Source organism: Bos grunniens, chromosome 8 (genome assembly GCF_055505025.1).
Source record: "Bos grunniens cultivar Pamir isolate PY7600 chromosome 8, Bosgru_T2T1.0, whole genome shotgun sequence".
NCBI classification, from domain to species: domain Eukaryota; kingdom Metazoa; phylum Chordata; class Mammalia; order Artiodactyla; family Bovidae; genus Bos; species Bos grunniens.
Genome location: NC_141172.1, coordinates 36,841,498 through 36,860,408, shown reverse-complemented (window position 1 = coordinate 36,860,408; position 18,911 = coordinate 36,841,498). Strand labels below are relative to the sequence as shown.

Genomic DNA, 18,911 nt, shown 5'->3' with positions numbered 1-18,911 from the left:
GAAGGAGATCAGCCCTGGGATTTCTTTGGAAGGAATGACGCTGAAGCTGAAACTCCAGTCCTTTGGCCACCTCATGCAAAGAGTTGACTCATTGGAAAAGACTCTGATGCTGGGAAGGATTGGGGGCAAAAGGAGAAGGGGACGACAGAGAATGAGATGGCTGGATGGCATCAGTGACTCGATGGATGTGAGTCTGAGTGAATTCCGGGAGTTGGTGATGGACAGGGAGGCCTGGCGTGCTGTGATTCATGGGGTCGCAAAGAATCGGACACGACTGAGCGACTGATCTGATCTGATCTGTGTGTCAGGAACATGTTCACAATCTTTTTTTTTTTTTGATGATTATGTTACACATGTTCTTTGTGTCATCCTATATCCACCCATTTCTTTGTTGTCTTACTAGCCTAGCACAATTCTTAAAACAGGAAATTATCAAATATTTCTGGTGCAAATATATGTTTAACTTTCCTGCTCGAATGGGGATGGGTTCCCAATTACTTGTTGGAAAAAGCCTTAAACCTCCCAAACACAGTCTTTCATACCTAAGACGGTGCTCTCCTTTGGCTAACAGACTTTGGGATTTAATGTTTCCCTTCCCTTGCTCAGCCTTTTTCTCCTTGCTCTAAGTCTAAGCTTAGGCTGAAAGCTTTAAAATTATTTTCTTGCAAAGATGATAATTATATGATCTTACTACTTTTACTTGGAAACTTCTTTTATTGTCCACACTTTTTTTTAACACTACTAAACAGGCATAAATAGTCTTAAAAATCATTTATTAATGAACTCAGATGGGTGAGTCTCAAGCCTGGAGACACTAAATAAACCTTCATTTCAGGAGAAAAATGCTAGCACAGGGCCGGCCATCCTACATTGAAGGGTTTAGTTGCCTCAGGCAACCAGTGATCAAGAAAATGTCTGTGATCTACAATTTCTATGTTCCAACTGATTTTAACTCAATTGGTTTCTGTTCCTAGATGTATCTGAATATTAAAAAACAAAAAATATCTGCATATCCAAGAAGGCATTCTGTCCTGTTTAAAAAGGATGCTTGATACATTCAACATGGCATTAACATTTATTCCAAAATAATCAGTATTCTTTATGATTGTGACCAAAAAAAAATGGAGGTGGGGGGGATTGCAGTAGGACAAACATTCATGAGATTCTTTCATTCAACTCCAGTGCCAACATTATACAAAACAGAAACAGTCACAAGGAAAATGTAAATGTTTTGATATTAGTTAACTGATATTATCAGCAGTTGAAAATTTCAAAAGTAGATCCCATGAAGTATAATCTAGGCCTAATGTAAATTTTCTTGTAAGAGCCCAAATGTTTGTATTCTCTGGAGGCTACGTTACTCATTTATTTTCACCTCACGTCAGCGGAATTTGTTGGTTCCATCTCTATGACAACCATTCAGAAGGGTGATAATGTGAAGTCTACCCACCCTCATGTGCACAGCCCGCCCTGTCCTGGCTGGCGAGGGCCGGTATCACCCTCTGGTTCAGATCAGCTTTCGGAGAATACAAAGGAACAATACTTAAAATCACCCCAAAACCAGGACTGAAAAGCAAACAGCACTGTCCACCTCTCAAAACTCTGGTGGCTCTAAAGTAAATGAACACATCCGCTCACAGCCAGGAAGCAATATGGTCAATGTTCTGTTCGGCCACCAAGAGCCGAGACTGCTGGCCAGTATTCAGACGGCTAGAATGTGCAGTCCATTCATGTACTCTTGAGGCTTGTTTTGTAAGGAGGAGGAGACAGGCCATTTGCTTTTGAAATCAAACTTACCATGCAAACTTTTACCAATACCCTAGTGGAAACGAAGCCCTCAGCAATACAAATACTTCCGTGTGTGCATGCGTGTGCGCACACACACACACACATACACATATATATACACACGTGCACACACACGCTTAGCAAGAACACTAGTTCTTTGACAATTTATTCCTGCTCTCCTATTAATAAAGAAATGAACCATACTGAAACTAACAGCAATGCAGGAGTGATTAGGCCAGATCTGGCTCCTCTAATGATGGGACGTGAATCACTGTATCTAGGACAAATGTCCTCACCAACCAGCACTACCTGTGTGCTTATGCAAAAGCAGACAAAAGACAAAAAGATATTGTGCTTCCCACCCAGTTTAGCCTGTGCCCTGAACAACACACAATGGCAAGTTCTGGGACTTTGGTGGGGAGTGGGAGGAAGCTGGGGAACAGAAGAGTCATGCAAATCAAATCACGGCACTTGTGTTTCTCATCAAGAAATACATTACCATCCTGAGTTCTCCAGTAAGTTCCGCAAAATTGTCTGTGGTACTGAGCAGTTGTAATAGCCCATGCCAATATATGATCTCCAGATCTGATTCTTGTTGGAAATGGCATGCAGAGTTGCAAGGATTTCATTTTCACCTGATTGCGGAAAAGAAAGAAATGTTACAGAGAGAAAATATCTCAAAGAGAGCTCTAGGTATAGTGTAAAGCCCTAATTTTTTCAATATTGACACGAGAACAGCTATATGGAAAATATAAGAATCATCTTCTTAGCAACACTAAGAACTAGATGCAGAAATCTGAAAAAAAAAAAAATTGCCATACAGCTCTCAGTTACTCTTCACAATTTTTTGTGGCTCTTCTTTTTTTTTGGTGTTGTTTGACAGAATTTCTCAATTTTTAACACTTGCCTTATTCCAGGTTTTTTCTGCTCCCTTCACATGTTTTATTTACACTAAATAAAATTTCTGCTCTTAGTAAATAGTATTTACCCTTTTAAGTTGCCTTATGCCAATAGTTGGTAGGTCTTAAATAACACATATGAAGGATCTTTTTTAAGTAGCTGATCACTTATAGCTATAACTTATAAAAGACCCTTCACTCAACCAAGAAATATCAATTATAATAAAAGAACCACATGCAGTTTTAACCAGCATTTTCATTAAGGCACTAAGGTAATTAAGGAGTAATTATAAAAGTTCCCAGATGCAGGCCAGACCCTGTTTTGGGTCATTCATATAATAACAAAATAATAATTGGCATCTGACATTTTAAGCACTTACTCTTTGCCAGGAATTGTACCAAATGTCTTCCACGTAGCTCTGGCAACTGAGGCTTGAAGAGGATCACTCACCTAAGGCTATGCAGCTTTAAATTAACTACCGAGTTGAACTCCAACTTCAACACTTTCCCCAATGGGCCAGACTGAGATCTCCTACACTTATAGCACTTATAGTTAGATCATATGCATATAGCTGCTAAAGTTTAAGTGAGATTTAGTTACTTAGGCAAATGTCTACCTGCTTTAAGATCTTAGGGACTCAGTCACTGAATCTTGGGATTTATTGATTTTATTGTTATAAATCTAGGCACAGCCATCTAAGATAGCAAACTGGCTAGGAAAATGCTTCCCAGTGTTTTAATTCTACTGAACTCTAAGTGACTATTATTCTCATTAATCCTCCTTTATCCTCAATGAAAACATTCTCACCCTTGGCCATGCCCTCCCATCCCATTTGTTTTCACAGTAAATAAATGCAAGAGAGATGTGTCAGTTTGTCAGACTAGGCTAACAAGAGAGAAGTATCAGTTTGTAAGTATCAATTTCATGAGTAAATATAACCCAATTGCCTTATAATGGACAATCTTGCCTTCTTCCACTGAAAGTTTAGGACATAAAAGTGAATGTACAATAAAACAGTATCTGAGGAGATACCCAAGTACAGTATCCTTAGGAATAATCATGTAAGAAATGAAATCACTTTCCAAAGTCTTCTTAGGGTACGGTGATTGAGAAGCCCAGTAGGAAGGGAGATTAATTAGCAGTGCCTAGCAGACACCCAACTCAGCAAAGCCAGCTTCAATTAAGATCCTGTGCAAGGAGGACAGGTCCCTGTTCCATATTATGCCAGGAGGACAAAAGGTCCAGCTCTCAAATGAGAGCAATCTTTGAAGGACTTTGTCAAATCAAGAGTTTAACCTTTGAGTGACAAAGATTATTGAATAATATAATTTTCCCCCACATAATAGAAGATGAATCTACTGGTAGTGTGGATGGGTCAGAGGGGAGACTCTGAAAATAGGGAGAGATAGTAAGAAGCCAGCACAATAGTCCAGGAGGGAGATGGGCCAGGGAGTGTTGTAAGTAAAACTGTATCCTCTCCCTAGAACCTAGACAAGTACATAAAACATTAGGGGCTGCTAAGAGAGATGCTGATGTTTATCTGGAGACCCTAAACTCTCAACTAGAATGGTGGAGGAATCTGACTTTTCCTTTTGCAAAAAAAAACACATTCTCTCCTACCTCCCAGCAGAGCTGAAGATGTTAGTGCAAGCTCATGTGTCCAGTAAAAGAACCTCAGTGACAGCACAGTGCCTTTCTTGTCCATTGGTTCTGCAGCCTCCTGCCTCTTACAGCCTCCTACTTCCATTGTCCCGTCCTGCACATATGCCTTCACCACTCCCTATACTAACCAGGGACCCACTGCCACATCCTACATCAGTTCAGGGCCTCCAGATACATATCAGCACCACTCACAGTTGCCAACATCTTACACACCTGGATAAAACATCTGAAAAAATTTAGAGGCCAATTAGTATAAAAGAAGAGCAAAATAATTAATTATAGATAAGAGTTAGAAGCATAAATATGTTCAAACTTGAGACATACAAGTTTTTAATCCTGTAACAGACATACTCTAATCACTACAGGATCAAACTTTCCAAGCTCCTGTGGGCTCTGCCCCCACCTAGCTTGGGGCTAATGTGAAGATAGCAGGCCCTCCAGGATCCACAGCTTCCGAATTTGTGGAGTTCAACCAAGATTCAAAAACATTCAGAAAAAAGACTTTTCAGAAAGTTCCAAAAAGCAAAATTTGATTTTGTCATGTGTTGGCAGCTATTTACATATCATTTACATCATATTTACAACTATTTAGATAGCATTCACATTGTACTTAAAGCTATTTATATACCATTTACATTGTATTAGGTATTATAAGTAATCTAGGGATGATTAAGTATATGGGGCGGTTGTATGTAGTTCAGTTCAGTTCAGTCTCTCAGTCATGTCCAACTCTGCTGACTGCATGGACCACAGCACACCAGTCTTTCCTGTCCAAAACAAACACCCAGAGCTTGCTCAAACCCATGTCCATTGAGTTGGTGATGATATCCAACCATTTCATCCTCTGTCATCCCCTTCACCTTGTGCCTTCAATCTTTTCCAGCATTAGGGGCTTTTCCAGTGAATCAGTTCTTTGCATTAGGTGGCCCAAATATTGGAGCTTCAGCTTTAGCGTCAGTCCTCCCAATGAATATCCAGGACTGATTTCCTTCAGGATTGACTGGTTTGATCTCCTTGCAGTCTAAGGGACTCTCAAGAGTCTTCTCCAACACCACAGTTCAAAAGGATCAATTCTTGGGCGCTCAGCTTTCTTTATAGTCCAACTCTCACATCCATACATGACTACTGGAAAAACCATAGCTTTGACTAGATGGACCTTTGTCAGCAAAGTAATGTCTCTGTTTCTTAATATGCTGTCTAGGTTTGTCATAGCTTTTCTACCAAGGAGAAAGTGTCTTTTGATTTCATGGCTGCAGTCACCATCTGCAGTGATTTTGGAGCCCAAGAAAATAAAGTCTCTCGCTGTTGGCACTGTTTCCCCATCTATTTGCCATGAAGTGATGGGACCGAGTGCCATGATCTTAGTTTTTTGAATGTTGAGTTTTAAGCCCAGCTTTTTCACTCTCTTCTTTCACTTTCATCAAGAGGCTCTTTAGTTCTTCTTCACTTTCTGCCATAAGGGTGGTATCATCTGTGTATCAGAGGTTATTGATATTTCTCCCAGAAATCTTGATTCCAGCTTGAGCTTCATCTAGCTCAGCATTTCACTTAATGTACTCTGCATTTAAGTTAAACAAGCAGGGAGACACTACACAGCCTTGATATACTCATCCCAATTTTGAACCAGTCCATTGTTCCATGTCCGGTTCTAACTGTTGCTTCTTGACCTGCATATAGATTTCTCAGGAGGCAGGTCAGGTGGTCCTGGATTTCCATCTCTAAGAATCTTCCAGTTTGTTGTGATCTACACAAAGGCTTTGGCATAGTCAATAAAGCAGAAATAGATGTTTTTTTGAACTCTCTTGCTTTTTAAATGATCCAACGGATGTTGGCAATTTGATCTTTGGTTCCTCTGCCTTTTCTAAATCCAGCTGGAACATCTGGAAATTCGCGGTTCACATACTATTGAAGCCTGGCTTGGAGAATTTTGAGCATTACTTTGCTAGCATGTGAAATGAGTGCAATTGTGTGGTCATTTGAACATTCTTTGGCATTGCGTTTCTTTGGGATTAGAATGAAAACTGACTTTTTCCAGTCGTGTGGCCACTGTGGAGTTTTCCAAATTTGCTGGCATATTGAGAGCAGCACTTTAACAGCATGATATTTTAGAATTTGAAACAACTCAGCTGGAATTCCATCACCTCCAACTATCTTTGTTTGTAGTAATGCTTCCTAAGGCCCACTTGACTTCACATTCCAGGATGTCTGGCTCTCCGTGAGTGATCACACCATTTTGGTTATCTGGGTCATGAAGATCTTTTTTGTGTAGTTCTTCTTTGCATTCTTGCCACCTGTTCTTAATATCTTCTGCTTCTGTTAGGTCCATACCATTTCTGTCCTTTATTGTGCCCGTCTGTGCATGAAATGTTCCCTTGGTATCTCTGATTTTCTTGAATAAATCTCTAGTCTTTCCCATTCTATTATTTGCCTCTATTTCTTTGCATTGATCCCTGAGAAAATTTTCTTCTCTCTCTTTGCTATTTACATTGTATTAGGTATTATAAGTAATCTAGGGATGCTTTACAGTATATGGGGAGGTTGTGTGTAGGCTATATGCAAATACTGCACCATTTTATATAAGGGACTTGAGCATCTAACAGTTTTGGTACCCGTTAGGGGTGGGAGGTGTGGTGGGCGGGGGCAGAAACCAATCCCTCCTGTATACTGAGGACAACTGTATTCTTGATTGGTCCTCATCATAGCCTGGTCTTGATGATCAATTTTACATTCTACTGGGAACACAGTGAGTTGATAGAATGATTAGTCTTTGTACATCGAGCTAATGGACACTGGTGAACCACCAAGAGTAGGGCAAGTACTTGGTCATGCTTCTGAAAGTTATATGGTCTGAGAAAACTATACCATTCACTCATCCGTTGCTCATCATGACCAGATAGAAGCCAAGACAGTCTGTGACTTGAGGAAGAGTTAAGCTGCTTCTTACTATGATAAAATCAAGACCTCACCTAGAGATTAACATACTAAATCAGAAAGAGAAAGACAAATACTATAGGATACCACTTATATGTGTGGTTTAAAAAATGATACAAATGAACTTATTTACAGAAGAGAAATAGACTCACAGACACAGAAGACAAACTTTCAGTTACCAAAAGGAAAAGGGAAAGGAGGGATAAATTGGGAATTGGGGATTAATAGATATACACTCCTATATATAAAATAGATGAACAATAGGGACCTACTGTATAGCACAGGGAACTATATTCAGTGTCTTCTAATAATCTATAATGGAAAAGAATTCAGTAATATGTATTGATATATAATTGAATCACTTTACTGTATACATTGTAAATCAAATGTATTTCAATAAAAATCAATTTTATCTAAAAAATTTAGACCTCAGACTTTACCATTCACATTTAATAAAAAACACTTCCCAAACACACAACTTAGTGAGTGTCTGAATTATTTCTAATGTTTGTTAGCTGGTCACCATTTCTCATACCTACTAATGAAATCTTACTTTGGTCCAATCAGCACAAGAGCCAACTCAGTGAGTGCATTTAGGATCCCAAGGTTTGAGTTAATATGTTAAGTGATGCCAAGATTCAACAGGCATGGAGAAAAGGGGAGAAAAAGGGAAAGTCCACTATCAGAGGTCTACTGCTGAACCTATCTGAAATGGAACACAGCAGAAACAGTCTCTAAGAGCAAGTTCGGGGTCATGATTGGTCTAAATAAAAGCCCCAATCCTAACCATGCAACATACCCCATTGTACTTTACAACAGATTACATACATTCCTTTCTTCCTTGGAAATGAATTCCTTTCTAGAGAAAATAGCGTGGGATGCTTCATTCCAAAGTGGCAGCTTTCTCCCCCCATATAGTAAGACAAGCAGTTTTAAAAGGCAGTTGTGTCATACAAATGCTGGACAGCACAGCCCAAGGAAAGCTGTGTGGACAAAGAGGAGAGGAAGCAAGATCAACTTCCCCCCAGAGTGAACCCCACAACAGCGCACATTCCTCACTCTTGTCCTTCCAACTTGACAAAAACAGCTTCCTCCTGTAAACAGGCCCAATTCCAGTAACCATATTCCTGAATGTGAAGGACAATGAAACAAACCAGGGAGGAAATGAGACAGAATGAGAAAGGGAATGTCCATTAAAAAACACATCAATGGATAAACAACAAGGTCTTACTGTTTAACATAGGGAACTATATTCAATAGCCTATAATAAACCATAATGGAAAATAATATGAAAAACAATATAATTCATACATATACACATATAAATGTATCTGAATTATTTTGCTGTACACCAGAAACTAACACAACTTTGTAAGCCAACTATACTCCAATAAAAAAATACAAAACTATGTAGAGACACCCTGATGCCTGCCTAGGGCCTCATAGAGCAGCCAGTCCTGTGCCTTCCCAGCTATGAAAGGCCTCAATCCTTCAGCGATCTGAACAGTAAGTTCTTTTCTTGCGGAATAAATGCCTGCTTCTGACCTTGTTTACTCCTCTACCTCAGCACATTGCATAATGCCCTGGTCCTACTGTACCAGGAACAGAGTTCAGTGACCTGGGTACTACTCCCCAAGAATCTGTAGGTGGGTCTCTCACTGTTCCTGCTTCTCAGAATTCAGAACGAATGCTTCCTCCTTCCATAATGCCACAAAAGAGCCTTTCCTTTGTCACTTGCACCTAAAATATCAAGGAGAACTTTGTACCAACCACTACTCCAAATATACTTTCTGATAGAAAATAAGCTGATTTAGCTGTTAAATTGCTAGGTCTAGGTTTTAATTTCCCACATATGTGAACTTTGACAAAAACTGGGAAAATGTTGAGCAGGTAGGCTATATGGGTCAAGATACCTGTTACACTCCAACACACACACACAAATGCAAATACATACAAATTATTCCCCATTCTTAACCCATTCCCCAAACACTCAATATGATGATTGTTTTTGCCACAATCATATGGGAAAATGCTTTCTTTTGCTTTTTAGACAATCTAAAACTAATATGCCTAAGTTATTACAGAGTATATATAATTTTACCATTTATATTAAAAAATTAATGTCTATGCATATTATATGTTAACAGAATAGCTCTGATAAATGAGAAAGTTTCTTGCTTTTTCCTGTGTATGTTTTCACGCTTTTAAGTTCAAGACAATATGCCTGTGTTATTATTCAAAATTTGTAAATTAAAATGTTATGCACAGAACAAAATCCTCCTTGTGAAATAAATTGGTGAAGATACCTACAGTCCCCGCAGTGGCTGGCTGTCCTCAGAGCATTTTCCACGTAGCCCAGCAGCACCCAGAGTGGAGCAGCCACTCAACCAGCAAGAGCCATCCTCCCACGCCCTGCCCTTCATGTGCTTGGCAAGATGCTCAGAAAAGGACTCCAAGGAAATCAGCAGGACTGAAAACCAACAAACTCATATTTGAATTTGCCCAGAAAGGCCTTTTTCTGCCAGAGGCTACAGGGAAAAGTTGGGGCTAGAATGTGAGGACAGAGACTGACTTAGCATTTTTCTTGCCAACTTGTAGATCCCTGGATTCAAAGCTGCTCAGGAACCATGGCGTGGGGTCAGGGGCTCTCAATTCAACATAAACAAACCATGGATGATAGCATATATCAGGATTTTCTGATTTCCTAAGTGGAAGCCAGAATTTGCCCTCTAACTCCATCCCCATGTGCAGCCTTTCTCTAAGGTCACCTTTCTCCCTCCTCCATAAATAAGTGGGGTTAAGCCAGGCTTAACCCCACTTACTCAGCCCATAAACGCTACTCCCTCTTATCTGTCAAGTTTCTTTCCCTGGTGAAGAAATTGCCCAACCACAGTCTGTTGAATCTTAGAATCTGTTCAGTCCAGGAAGGTAAACCAACCCATAAGCTCTGTATAATGCAGAATTTTGCATGTCGCTAAGTCGTGTCCAACTCTTTTGCGACTCCATGGACTGTAGCCTACCAGGCTCCTCTGTCAATGGGATTTCCCAGGCAAGAATACTGGAGTGGGTTGCAGAAGGACATGGAAACTCTGCAAGATTGACAGCGGGGAGCCCATCCCACGTATCAGGACGTGGTCTGGGCAGCACCACACAGGCCTGATGCCCCACCCCCAATCCTGCCAGGCTCTTTCCCATCTCCTTGCTCAGCCAATTAACACCCAACCTCACCTAGCCCCTCATGACCTTCAGAAATTAGAACCCTCAGTCAGGTACTTCCAGCTTAGAGGAGCCAAGGCATGTCTAATCCACGTTTCTGATGGCTCTTTGTCCCTACAGTTCTACCTTCTCACCCAGGAGATACACAAAGAGTATAGGCATATGGAGAAATTTGTAATCCACCCCAGAATCTCACCAACTAAATTATAACCTCTTTGTGGGCAGGGGCATAATGGTTTGCTAGGCATATAGTAGGTGCTCAGAAAATGCAAGTGAATGAAAATTCACCTAAATCCCCACATATAATTAGCTCAATATTCACAATAAGTCATGCATTACAGAATCCACGAAGACAAATCAATGTGCAAATTGTTCTCACATCCCTAAAGGCACAAGCTTCAGAAAAACATTTCTAAATAGAAACTTGCAGCTATGAAGCAAGTTCTGTGAAATAATGCAGTGAGTACAATAATTTCATATTTTCCAAAATTTTCTTTCCTTATTGTTTAATCAGTTAGTATATTGGTGATATGGACATTGAGAATCCTTACAAAGTAAATCCCCAGTGTGCATTTTTATTAAAATACTGCACGTTTAACAAGTAAAACAAACCTCAGTAGTCAAAACCAGATCTAAGATTTCTAAAAGCAAAGCACAGTGTCATTTGGTGGGGGGAAAAGAGGATATAAGGAATAGAAGCCAGAGCACCTACCCTCCGACAAGCAGCTCACAACCTCACTGTTGACCAGCCCCCTTAGGGCTCTGAGTTGACTCAGGTTAGCAGTCAGGCCCCCACTCTCATTCCCATAAGGTGGTAACTGACCTTCCACCCCAGTGTGCCTCACAGCTCCCAGCCTGTGCGGGCCTTGAAGTCCTTGGCCACTTGACTTCACCAATCCTCCACCTCAGCTAAACTCAGACATCCCATTTCTGTTTCTGCTCCCCTGTCACTAAATGATGTTGGGTGAGAGGACCCTCGCAAACTTTATAGATTCAAGGCATCAAATCTCGGCAGGAAACTTCCTTGGTGGTGCAATGGATAAGAAGCCACCTGCTAATGCAGGGGACAGGGGTTTCATCCCTGGTATGGGATGACCCTACATGCTGCAGAGGAACCAAGCCAGTGTGCCACAACTACTGAAGCCTGCATGCTCTAGGGCCCTCGAGCCACAACTAAGGAGCCCACGGGCTGCAACTACTGAAGCCCACGTGCCCTAGAGACAGCAAGCCGCAAATACTGAGCCTGCATGCTGCAGCTACTGAAGCCCATGTGCCTAGAGCCTGTGCTCCACAATGAGAAGCCCTCACAATGAGAAGCCCACGCACCACAACTAGAGTAGACCCCTCCCTCTGCAATTAGAGAAAGCCCATGACAGCAACTAAGACCCAACACAGTAAAAAAAAAAAGAAACAACTTATAAAAAATCTCAGCAGGTTTTCCATGCAAGGTGATCTAGGTTCCTCACTACTCAGATGGTCACTTTCTCACTTTTCTATCACTCAGTCTCACCCTTTCTGTCTCTCACTCAGATCATTAGACAGGCAGTCCCTAAACTCCTCCCACCACAGAGTGTCCTAATGTCATCAGGTAGACTTTCTTCTCTCTGATCCCTAAGAAAAGTTCAGAATTTGACACTAAGTCCACAAGGCCTGACTTAAGATTTATCCTTTGGCCTCTTGGATTACTTCATCTCAGGCTACTCTGCAATCCATCCTTTTCCATGCTTTATTTCCCCATGTCATGGCTTCTACTTTCTTCCCAATACTCCATCACTAGGAAATCTTGCTCACTCTCATGAATTCATTCAGAAGAGTCACTAAATCTGTAACTCCATTTCTAGTCTCTCTCTTGAGCTCTAGACTTGTATTTTCAACTACTGCTTCAGCTTCTTCAAATGCATATTCCACCAACACCTCAAATTCAATTCTGCTCAAACAAGATTCACAGTCTCGTCTTCCTCCAGGACCCTCCTCTTCTCCCTGTTCATGCTGTTAATATCACCATCACCCCAAGACACTCAGCCTAGAAACTGACCTGCAGTCCAACCTGCTGCCCCTCTGGGCCAACCACCATGTTTGTACCAAAGCATACTTCCCAGGCTACTCCCAGCCACTTACTAAGCCCAGTAGAACGAATGCAGGCCCACTTCTGTAAAGATGTGGGACTCCTCTGGTGGATGACTTTGGCTCAAGGACTCCACGCAGACTGACCAAAATTTTTTAGATCTGTGTTGCAGTCTCCGATTCTTCTTACCCAATTCTCCTTTCATCCCCCTTCTCCACCTGAGTCAGACCTGCATCACAATCTAAAAGCTCCCCAGTCTTCCCCTGCTCCCACTTTTGCATATCTAATATCCTTGTAGCGACTGCTTCCTGGTAGACCTGAACTAACGCACATTTTAAATTTCACCTCTAACCTCTCCAATAAGCTCCCAGTTGGTCTCCTTGCCTGTATCTCAGAGGCACTCGGCCAAACACAATTTGAATGTATACTTCCTTCTGTCATAACTGTCAATGTCTCCCCATTATGTACAGGAAAACAAATCCTTTATCACAGCTTTGGGCCCACCATACCTTGCTTTCTATACGTCTCGGCAGCTAAGTATTCTATACGTAGTTAACTCACCATACGTGTCCACACTTTCACCCTTCTGTTCATGCCATAACCTCAACCCAAGCATTCACCCTATTTGTAGAACTGAGGAGCTATTCAGTATCTGAACCTACAGTCAGGGATCATATCTTTATCACCCTTTACCTCCTGACTCTTGCATTCTCAGTGCCTAAGCAGTATCTTATTTTCTATTGAAGTTTCTCAATAAATGAGGAATGAAAGTAGATGGAGAGGGTCATAGATGTAGATTTGGGGACAGTAGCTTATAACCCAATGGTAACAAAGGGGACTAGGCTGGGAGATTTAGGGTATGAGCAAATGGCCCTATGTACTTTAACAGTCAAGAGTAATGCCATATTTAAAACATGGTATAATTGACTTCATTTTTATAGCACTGAATATTTTTTTAAAGTTAGGCAAGATTCATTATCATTTATAATACTAAGTATATGCTAACTTAGATGAATGTGGTAGTTTAAAAAATATGTTTGCAGAAGATTTTTAGGGCACTGAAAAACCCTTTATGCTAACTATAACGGTGGCTACATGTCAGTATACATTTGCTCAATTTCACAGAATGTACAACACCAAGAGGGAACCCTAACATGAACTATAGACTCTGGGTGATGATGATGTGTCTCTGTAGGTTCACTTGTTATAACAAATGTACCATTCTGGTGGAAGATGTTGACAATGGAGTCTCCGCATATGTGGAGGCAAGGGCTATACAGGACCTCTCTGTACTTTCTGCTCAATGTTGCTGTGAACCTAAAACTGCTCTGAAAAGGAATGTCTATTTTTAAAAATCATGTCTATAATCTTGTTTACACTTCTCCCTTCAAAAGGTGGAAACTAATTCCCCTTCCCTTGAATTTGGACCAATCTTAATGATTCACTCTAATGAACAGAATATGATATAAATGATACTATAGGACTTTCAAGACGAGATTATAAAAAGGATAGTTTCTGCCTGGCTTTCCTTCTCTCTTGAATCACTGGCTCTGCATGAATCCAGTTGCCATGCTGTGAAGACACTCACTCAAGCAGAATGTGGACTGAACTGTGTGAGGAGGCACCAGGGCCTCCCACTGACAGCTAGCACCAACTTGCCAGCCATGTGAATGAGCCATCTTGGAACTGGCTCCTATAGCTCTGGTTGAGCATCCACCAGTGTGGGACCACAACCTCATGAGTAACTCAGAGCCAAAACCCCCTGGTTTAGTTGCTTCTGGATTCCCAACCTCAGAATCTCTGAGGATAATAAATGTTTGTTGTTGTTTTAAGCCAGTGTTTTGTAGTAATTTCTTATAAAGCAAGAGATAAGAAATAGAGCAACTTTTCCAAAGAAGAGACAATACTTTAAAATATTGTTAAAGAATTTCATTTATATAAAATCTTTGATGATGCTGGATTCCATGATCCTTTACCAAGATCAAGTGGGAAAGGCTGTTTTATATTTTAAGTTATTTGTCTCAATCACATGACCTATTTGGTGCCTCATCACCTTATGTCAGCATGTTTGTATCTTTGTATGTCAAAAAATAAGAAAGTCCTGTGAAAGGATTCCAATCCAAAATGGAATCTAAGGATATGAAAATGGAGAATCTCATACCTGCTCCCTCAGAAGAATGGAACTTGAGAACTGAGAGACTGATTTCCTGTAAATACCCGATTTCTAGAAGGCTGGGACTTATCTTCAGACCAATGAACATCCACCAAAAATCTCTCCATAATCAAGCCAACAAACTTACTGTCTGGGTTCCAGCTGGATGGCCCTCTCTTTGTGCTCCCTGCCCATAAACACAACCTGCCCTAGACCTTCAACTAACTTTGCAGCTTCTATAGCATGTGTCTCCCAAACTGTAATTCCTCTGCTACTTCCAAATAAACTCAAATTTCTGGTAATTTGAGCTTTCTGACCTCTTTATTTAGGTTCTTTATTCAATTTACCTCTTTATTTAGGTTGATAGTCCAAAACATGTTAATGCTTAAAATGATACTTTACAAAGAGTGAGATTTCTCACTTGGTGTTCTAATTTCAAAAGGAAGGGAAAAACACTGATTATAATTTATTGTAGAATTCATCTTTTAAATATTTTCACTTTTTCACTTCTATTGGACACACCACCACATACATATTTGTCTGACATTATCTGATATAATAAAAAGTATCACTAGTCTTTGTGTTTGGTATTTCCTGAGTGACAGGAGTATCTTGTGTTATTCATAACAAGCCCTTCTGAGCATACCTGAGTATCTGCTAATAGATGAGGTTCAGTTCAGTTCAGTCTCTCAGTTGTGTATGACTTTTTGCGACCACATGGACCGCAGCACGCCAGGCTTCCCAGTCCATCACCAACACCCAGAGCTTGTTAAAACTCATGTCCATCGAGTTGGTGATGCCATCCAACCATCTCATCGTCTGTCGTCCCCTTCTCCTCCCACCTTCAATCTTTCCCAGCATCAGAGTCTTTTCAAATGAGTCAGTTCTTCACATCAGGTGGCCAAAGTATTGGAGTTTCAGCTTCACTATCAGTCTTTCCAATGAACATCCAGGACTGATTTCCTTTAGGATGGACTGGTTGGATCTCCTTGCAGTCCAAGGGACTCTCAAGAGTCTTCTCTAACACCACAGTTCAAAAACATCAATTCTTCGGCGCTCAGCTTTCTTTAGAGTCCAATTCTCACATCCATACATGACTACTGGAAAAACCAAAGCTTTGACTAGATGGACCTTGGTTGGCAAAGAAATATCTCTGCTTTTTAATACGCTATCTAGATTGGTCACAGCTTTTCTTCCAAGGAACAAACATCTTTTAATTTCATGGCTGCAGTCACCATCTGCAGTGATTTTGGAGCCCCAAAAGTAAAGTCTCTCACTGTTTCCATTGTTTCCCCATCTATTTGCCATGAAGTGATGGCACTGGATGCCATGATCTTAGTTTTGTGAATGTTGAGCTTTAAGCCAACTTTTTACTCTCCTCTTTTACTTTCATGAAGAGGCTCTTTAGTTCTTCACTTTCTGCTATAAGGGTGGTGTCATAGATGAGGGTGGGGTCCCTAAGTAGCCTCAGGATGGGACTGGTCAGCAGAAAGGCCAAGTGATTAGAAAGGTGGAACTCTCCGGGCCACCCATTGACCTCTAGAAGTAGGAAGGGCAGAGGGCTGAAGAGTAAGCTCTATAAAAACAACAGATTTGATGAGCTTCTAGAATGGCTACTACATTCCTGTGTTGGGAAAGGGATGCACCCCAGACCCATGGGGACTAAAGCTCCTGTGCTTGGGACCCTTTCAGACCCCACCCTATGTTGTTGCAGTTTAGTCTCTAAGTTATGTCCAACCCCACAGACTGCAGCATGCTAGGCTTCCCTGTCCTTCACTCTGTCCTGGAGTTTGCTCAAATTCATGTTCATTGAACTGGTGATGCTATCTAACCATCTCAGCCACCCCCTGCTCCTCTTGTCTATCCTATGTATCTCTTCATTTAGGTGTTCACCTGTATCCCTTATAACATCCTTTTAATAAACTGGTAAACATAAGGAAACATTTCTGTGTATTCCGTGAGCCACTCTAGCAAATTAATTGAACCAGAGGAAGGGATCCAACTCATAGCTCATTAGTCAGTGCTGCAGTGGTAAAGAATCTGCCTGTCAATGCAGGAGACGCAAGAGACTCATTCAATCCCTGGGTTGGGAAGATCCCCTGGAGGAGGAAATGGTGACCTGCTCCAATATTCTTGCCTGGAAAATTCCATGAACAGAGGAGCCTGGTGAGCTACAGTTGATGGGGTTGCAAAGAGGTGGACATAACTGAGGGACTGAGCACAACAGGTCAGAAGCACAGGTGACAGTCCTGACTTGTGATTGACATCTGAAGTGGGGGCAGTCATGGGGGGTTAATATGTGAAGTCTGATGCTGTATGCAGGTAGATAGTGTCAGAAGTGATTTAAATTGTAGGATGTCCCCTGAGAATTGAAATACTGCTTTGTGGTGTTGAAAAACATCCCAGAATCCCCGAAATCATCAGTGTAATTATTCTGTTAAGATGCCATCAAAGATGAGACTATAATAATACTCAAATATTCTGTAATCATGCCTAGCACATTGAATTTTGCCATCTTATTTTTCTCACTGAAGGTACTGCCTTTTTGAGTTTTCTCCTTCTTATAATTACATATTTACACACACACACAAAATACATAGTCAATATAAAGATATTATCATTGTTTCTGTAGATATAGGAGATATCTATAAAAGATATATTTCAACTTTTTACACTGCTTTCAGAAATCCCAGTTTTTCTATTTAATTTCACATCATTTCTGTACATTTACAGCATTTTATTCATAGTTCTTATGACATCTTGGACATTTTAACTTTTGAACTCAAGTCACAGTAAGACGTAAGCCCACTGAAGATAGTGATTATGTTTATTCATACATTTATCCTTGCAATGCCCTGCCAATAGTAAATGGTCATAAACACTTAAAAATTAGGCAATAGGTTGACTGTACAAGCTTTCAGTCAGATCAGTAGGGGTCTGCCCCATAAGAATTAATGACAAAAATATAAGGACAACAGACTACTATGAGAGTCTAAACATACAAACAGACAATGGCCAGACCATATATAACTATAACATTTTCACCTACCACTTGCAGCAACCTGCTCAGGAAACCAACCCCCTAATCCACAATAAACCACCCTTGAGCCAGCTTGCTACAGACTAGACTTGCAGAAAGCTGTCTTTTGCTATCTCCAGCGACAATGGCAGAAAATAAACAATAACTTCTCTAGCAATCAGCCCAAAAGAGCCAGGACTTGATTAATAACTGACAACTACACTAATCTTGGTGCCTGCTTCCAATCTAGAACCAACCAGACAAAGCTGAACAAACAGACTTAAGCAATCACAGGGAAAATCCTGCTTTAGATGGAAGACTTGCTTTTGTTGGCCTACCTACATCTTGTTCAGGCCACCAGGGTGCCCCTGAAGGCCTTCCTACTCCTCTGTAAAACAAAAGGCTGACTTCTATAGCAAGTTCAGAATAAACAGCCTTTGCTTTTCTCATTTGGCTGGTCTTTGTTTATTTCCACAGTTGTATAAGAATTCATTGGAATTATCCTAAAGATGAAATAATAATTTGTATATGCTGGGATCTCAAGAAGCCAGAAATGGCCAAAGGAGAGATTTGTCACAGACTGCAGGCTGTACCTGACAACAGACTTAATCCAGCTGAAAGATAACTGATGTCCACAGCCAGGAGAACAGATGCCCTGCCAGTGTCCTTGGGGTCAGTTCAGAAGAGTGGGTCACCTGGGTGACAGAGTTGCCACCTGCAGCTGCATTGCACAACACTGCACCCTTTGCTCACTGCAAAATCACTCTAAACAATATTGCTTGGAACATTAGGTTGTCACAAGTCCATCAAAAGTCTCATTCTGACAACTCAGCTGCCCAGTTCGGGTCGAATAACTTGAACATCTAAGGGTTTAGTGTCTCCTCTCTCTTCCTAATAAGCATGCTCAAAATAAGCAATGTGCAATTTTCTGTAAACTTGAAACCCTGCTGCTTCTGTGAAGTTATGGGCTACTTCAGTCTGGTTCACTTGATATGACTTCACTGAAAATATTACACAGAGAAACATATCATAGCTGAAAGTGAGTGGTGTGATTCATAAAGTATTTTAAGTTTTGTATTAATTGCAAAATAAATACATAGTTACTGTAGAAAATCTAGAAAAAACAGGAATAAAAAGAAATCTAAAATCATTCATAATGGCACCATCCGGAGAAACGA

General features: G+C 40.8%; 1 protein-coding gene across 1 annotated transcript in view; it reads right to left on the bottom strand.

Moving 5' to 3' along the window:
• The window catches only part of GLDC (glycine decarboxylase), a 91,809-nt gene that overhangs the window by 69,002 nt on the left and 3,896 nt on the right, over positions 1 to 18,911 (bottom strand). The window contains exon 3 of the mRNA XM_086415167.1: positions 2,288 to 2,423. Within this exon, the coding sequence (XP_086271293.1) occupies positions 2,288 to 2,423 (136 nt within the window). The remainder of the gene's footprint in view (positions 1 to 2,287; positions 2,424 to 18,911) is intronic.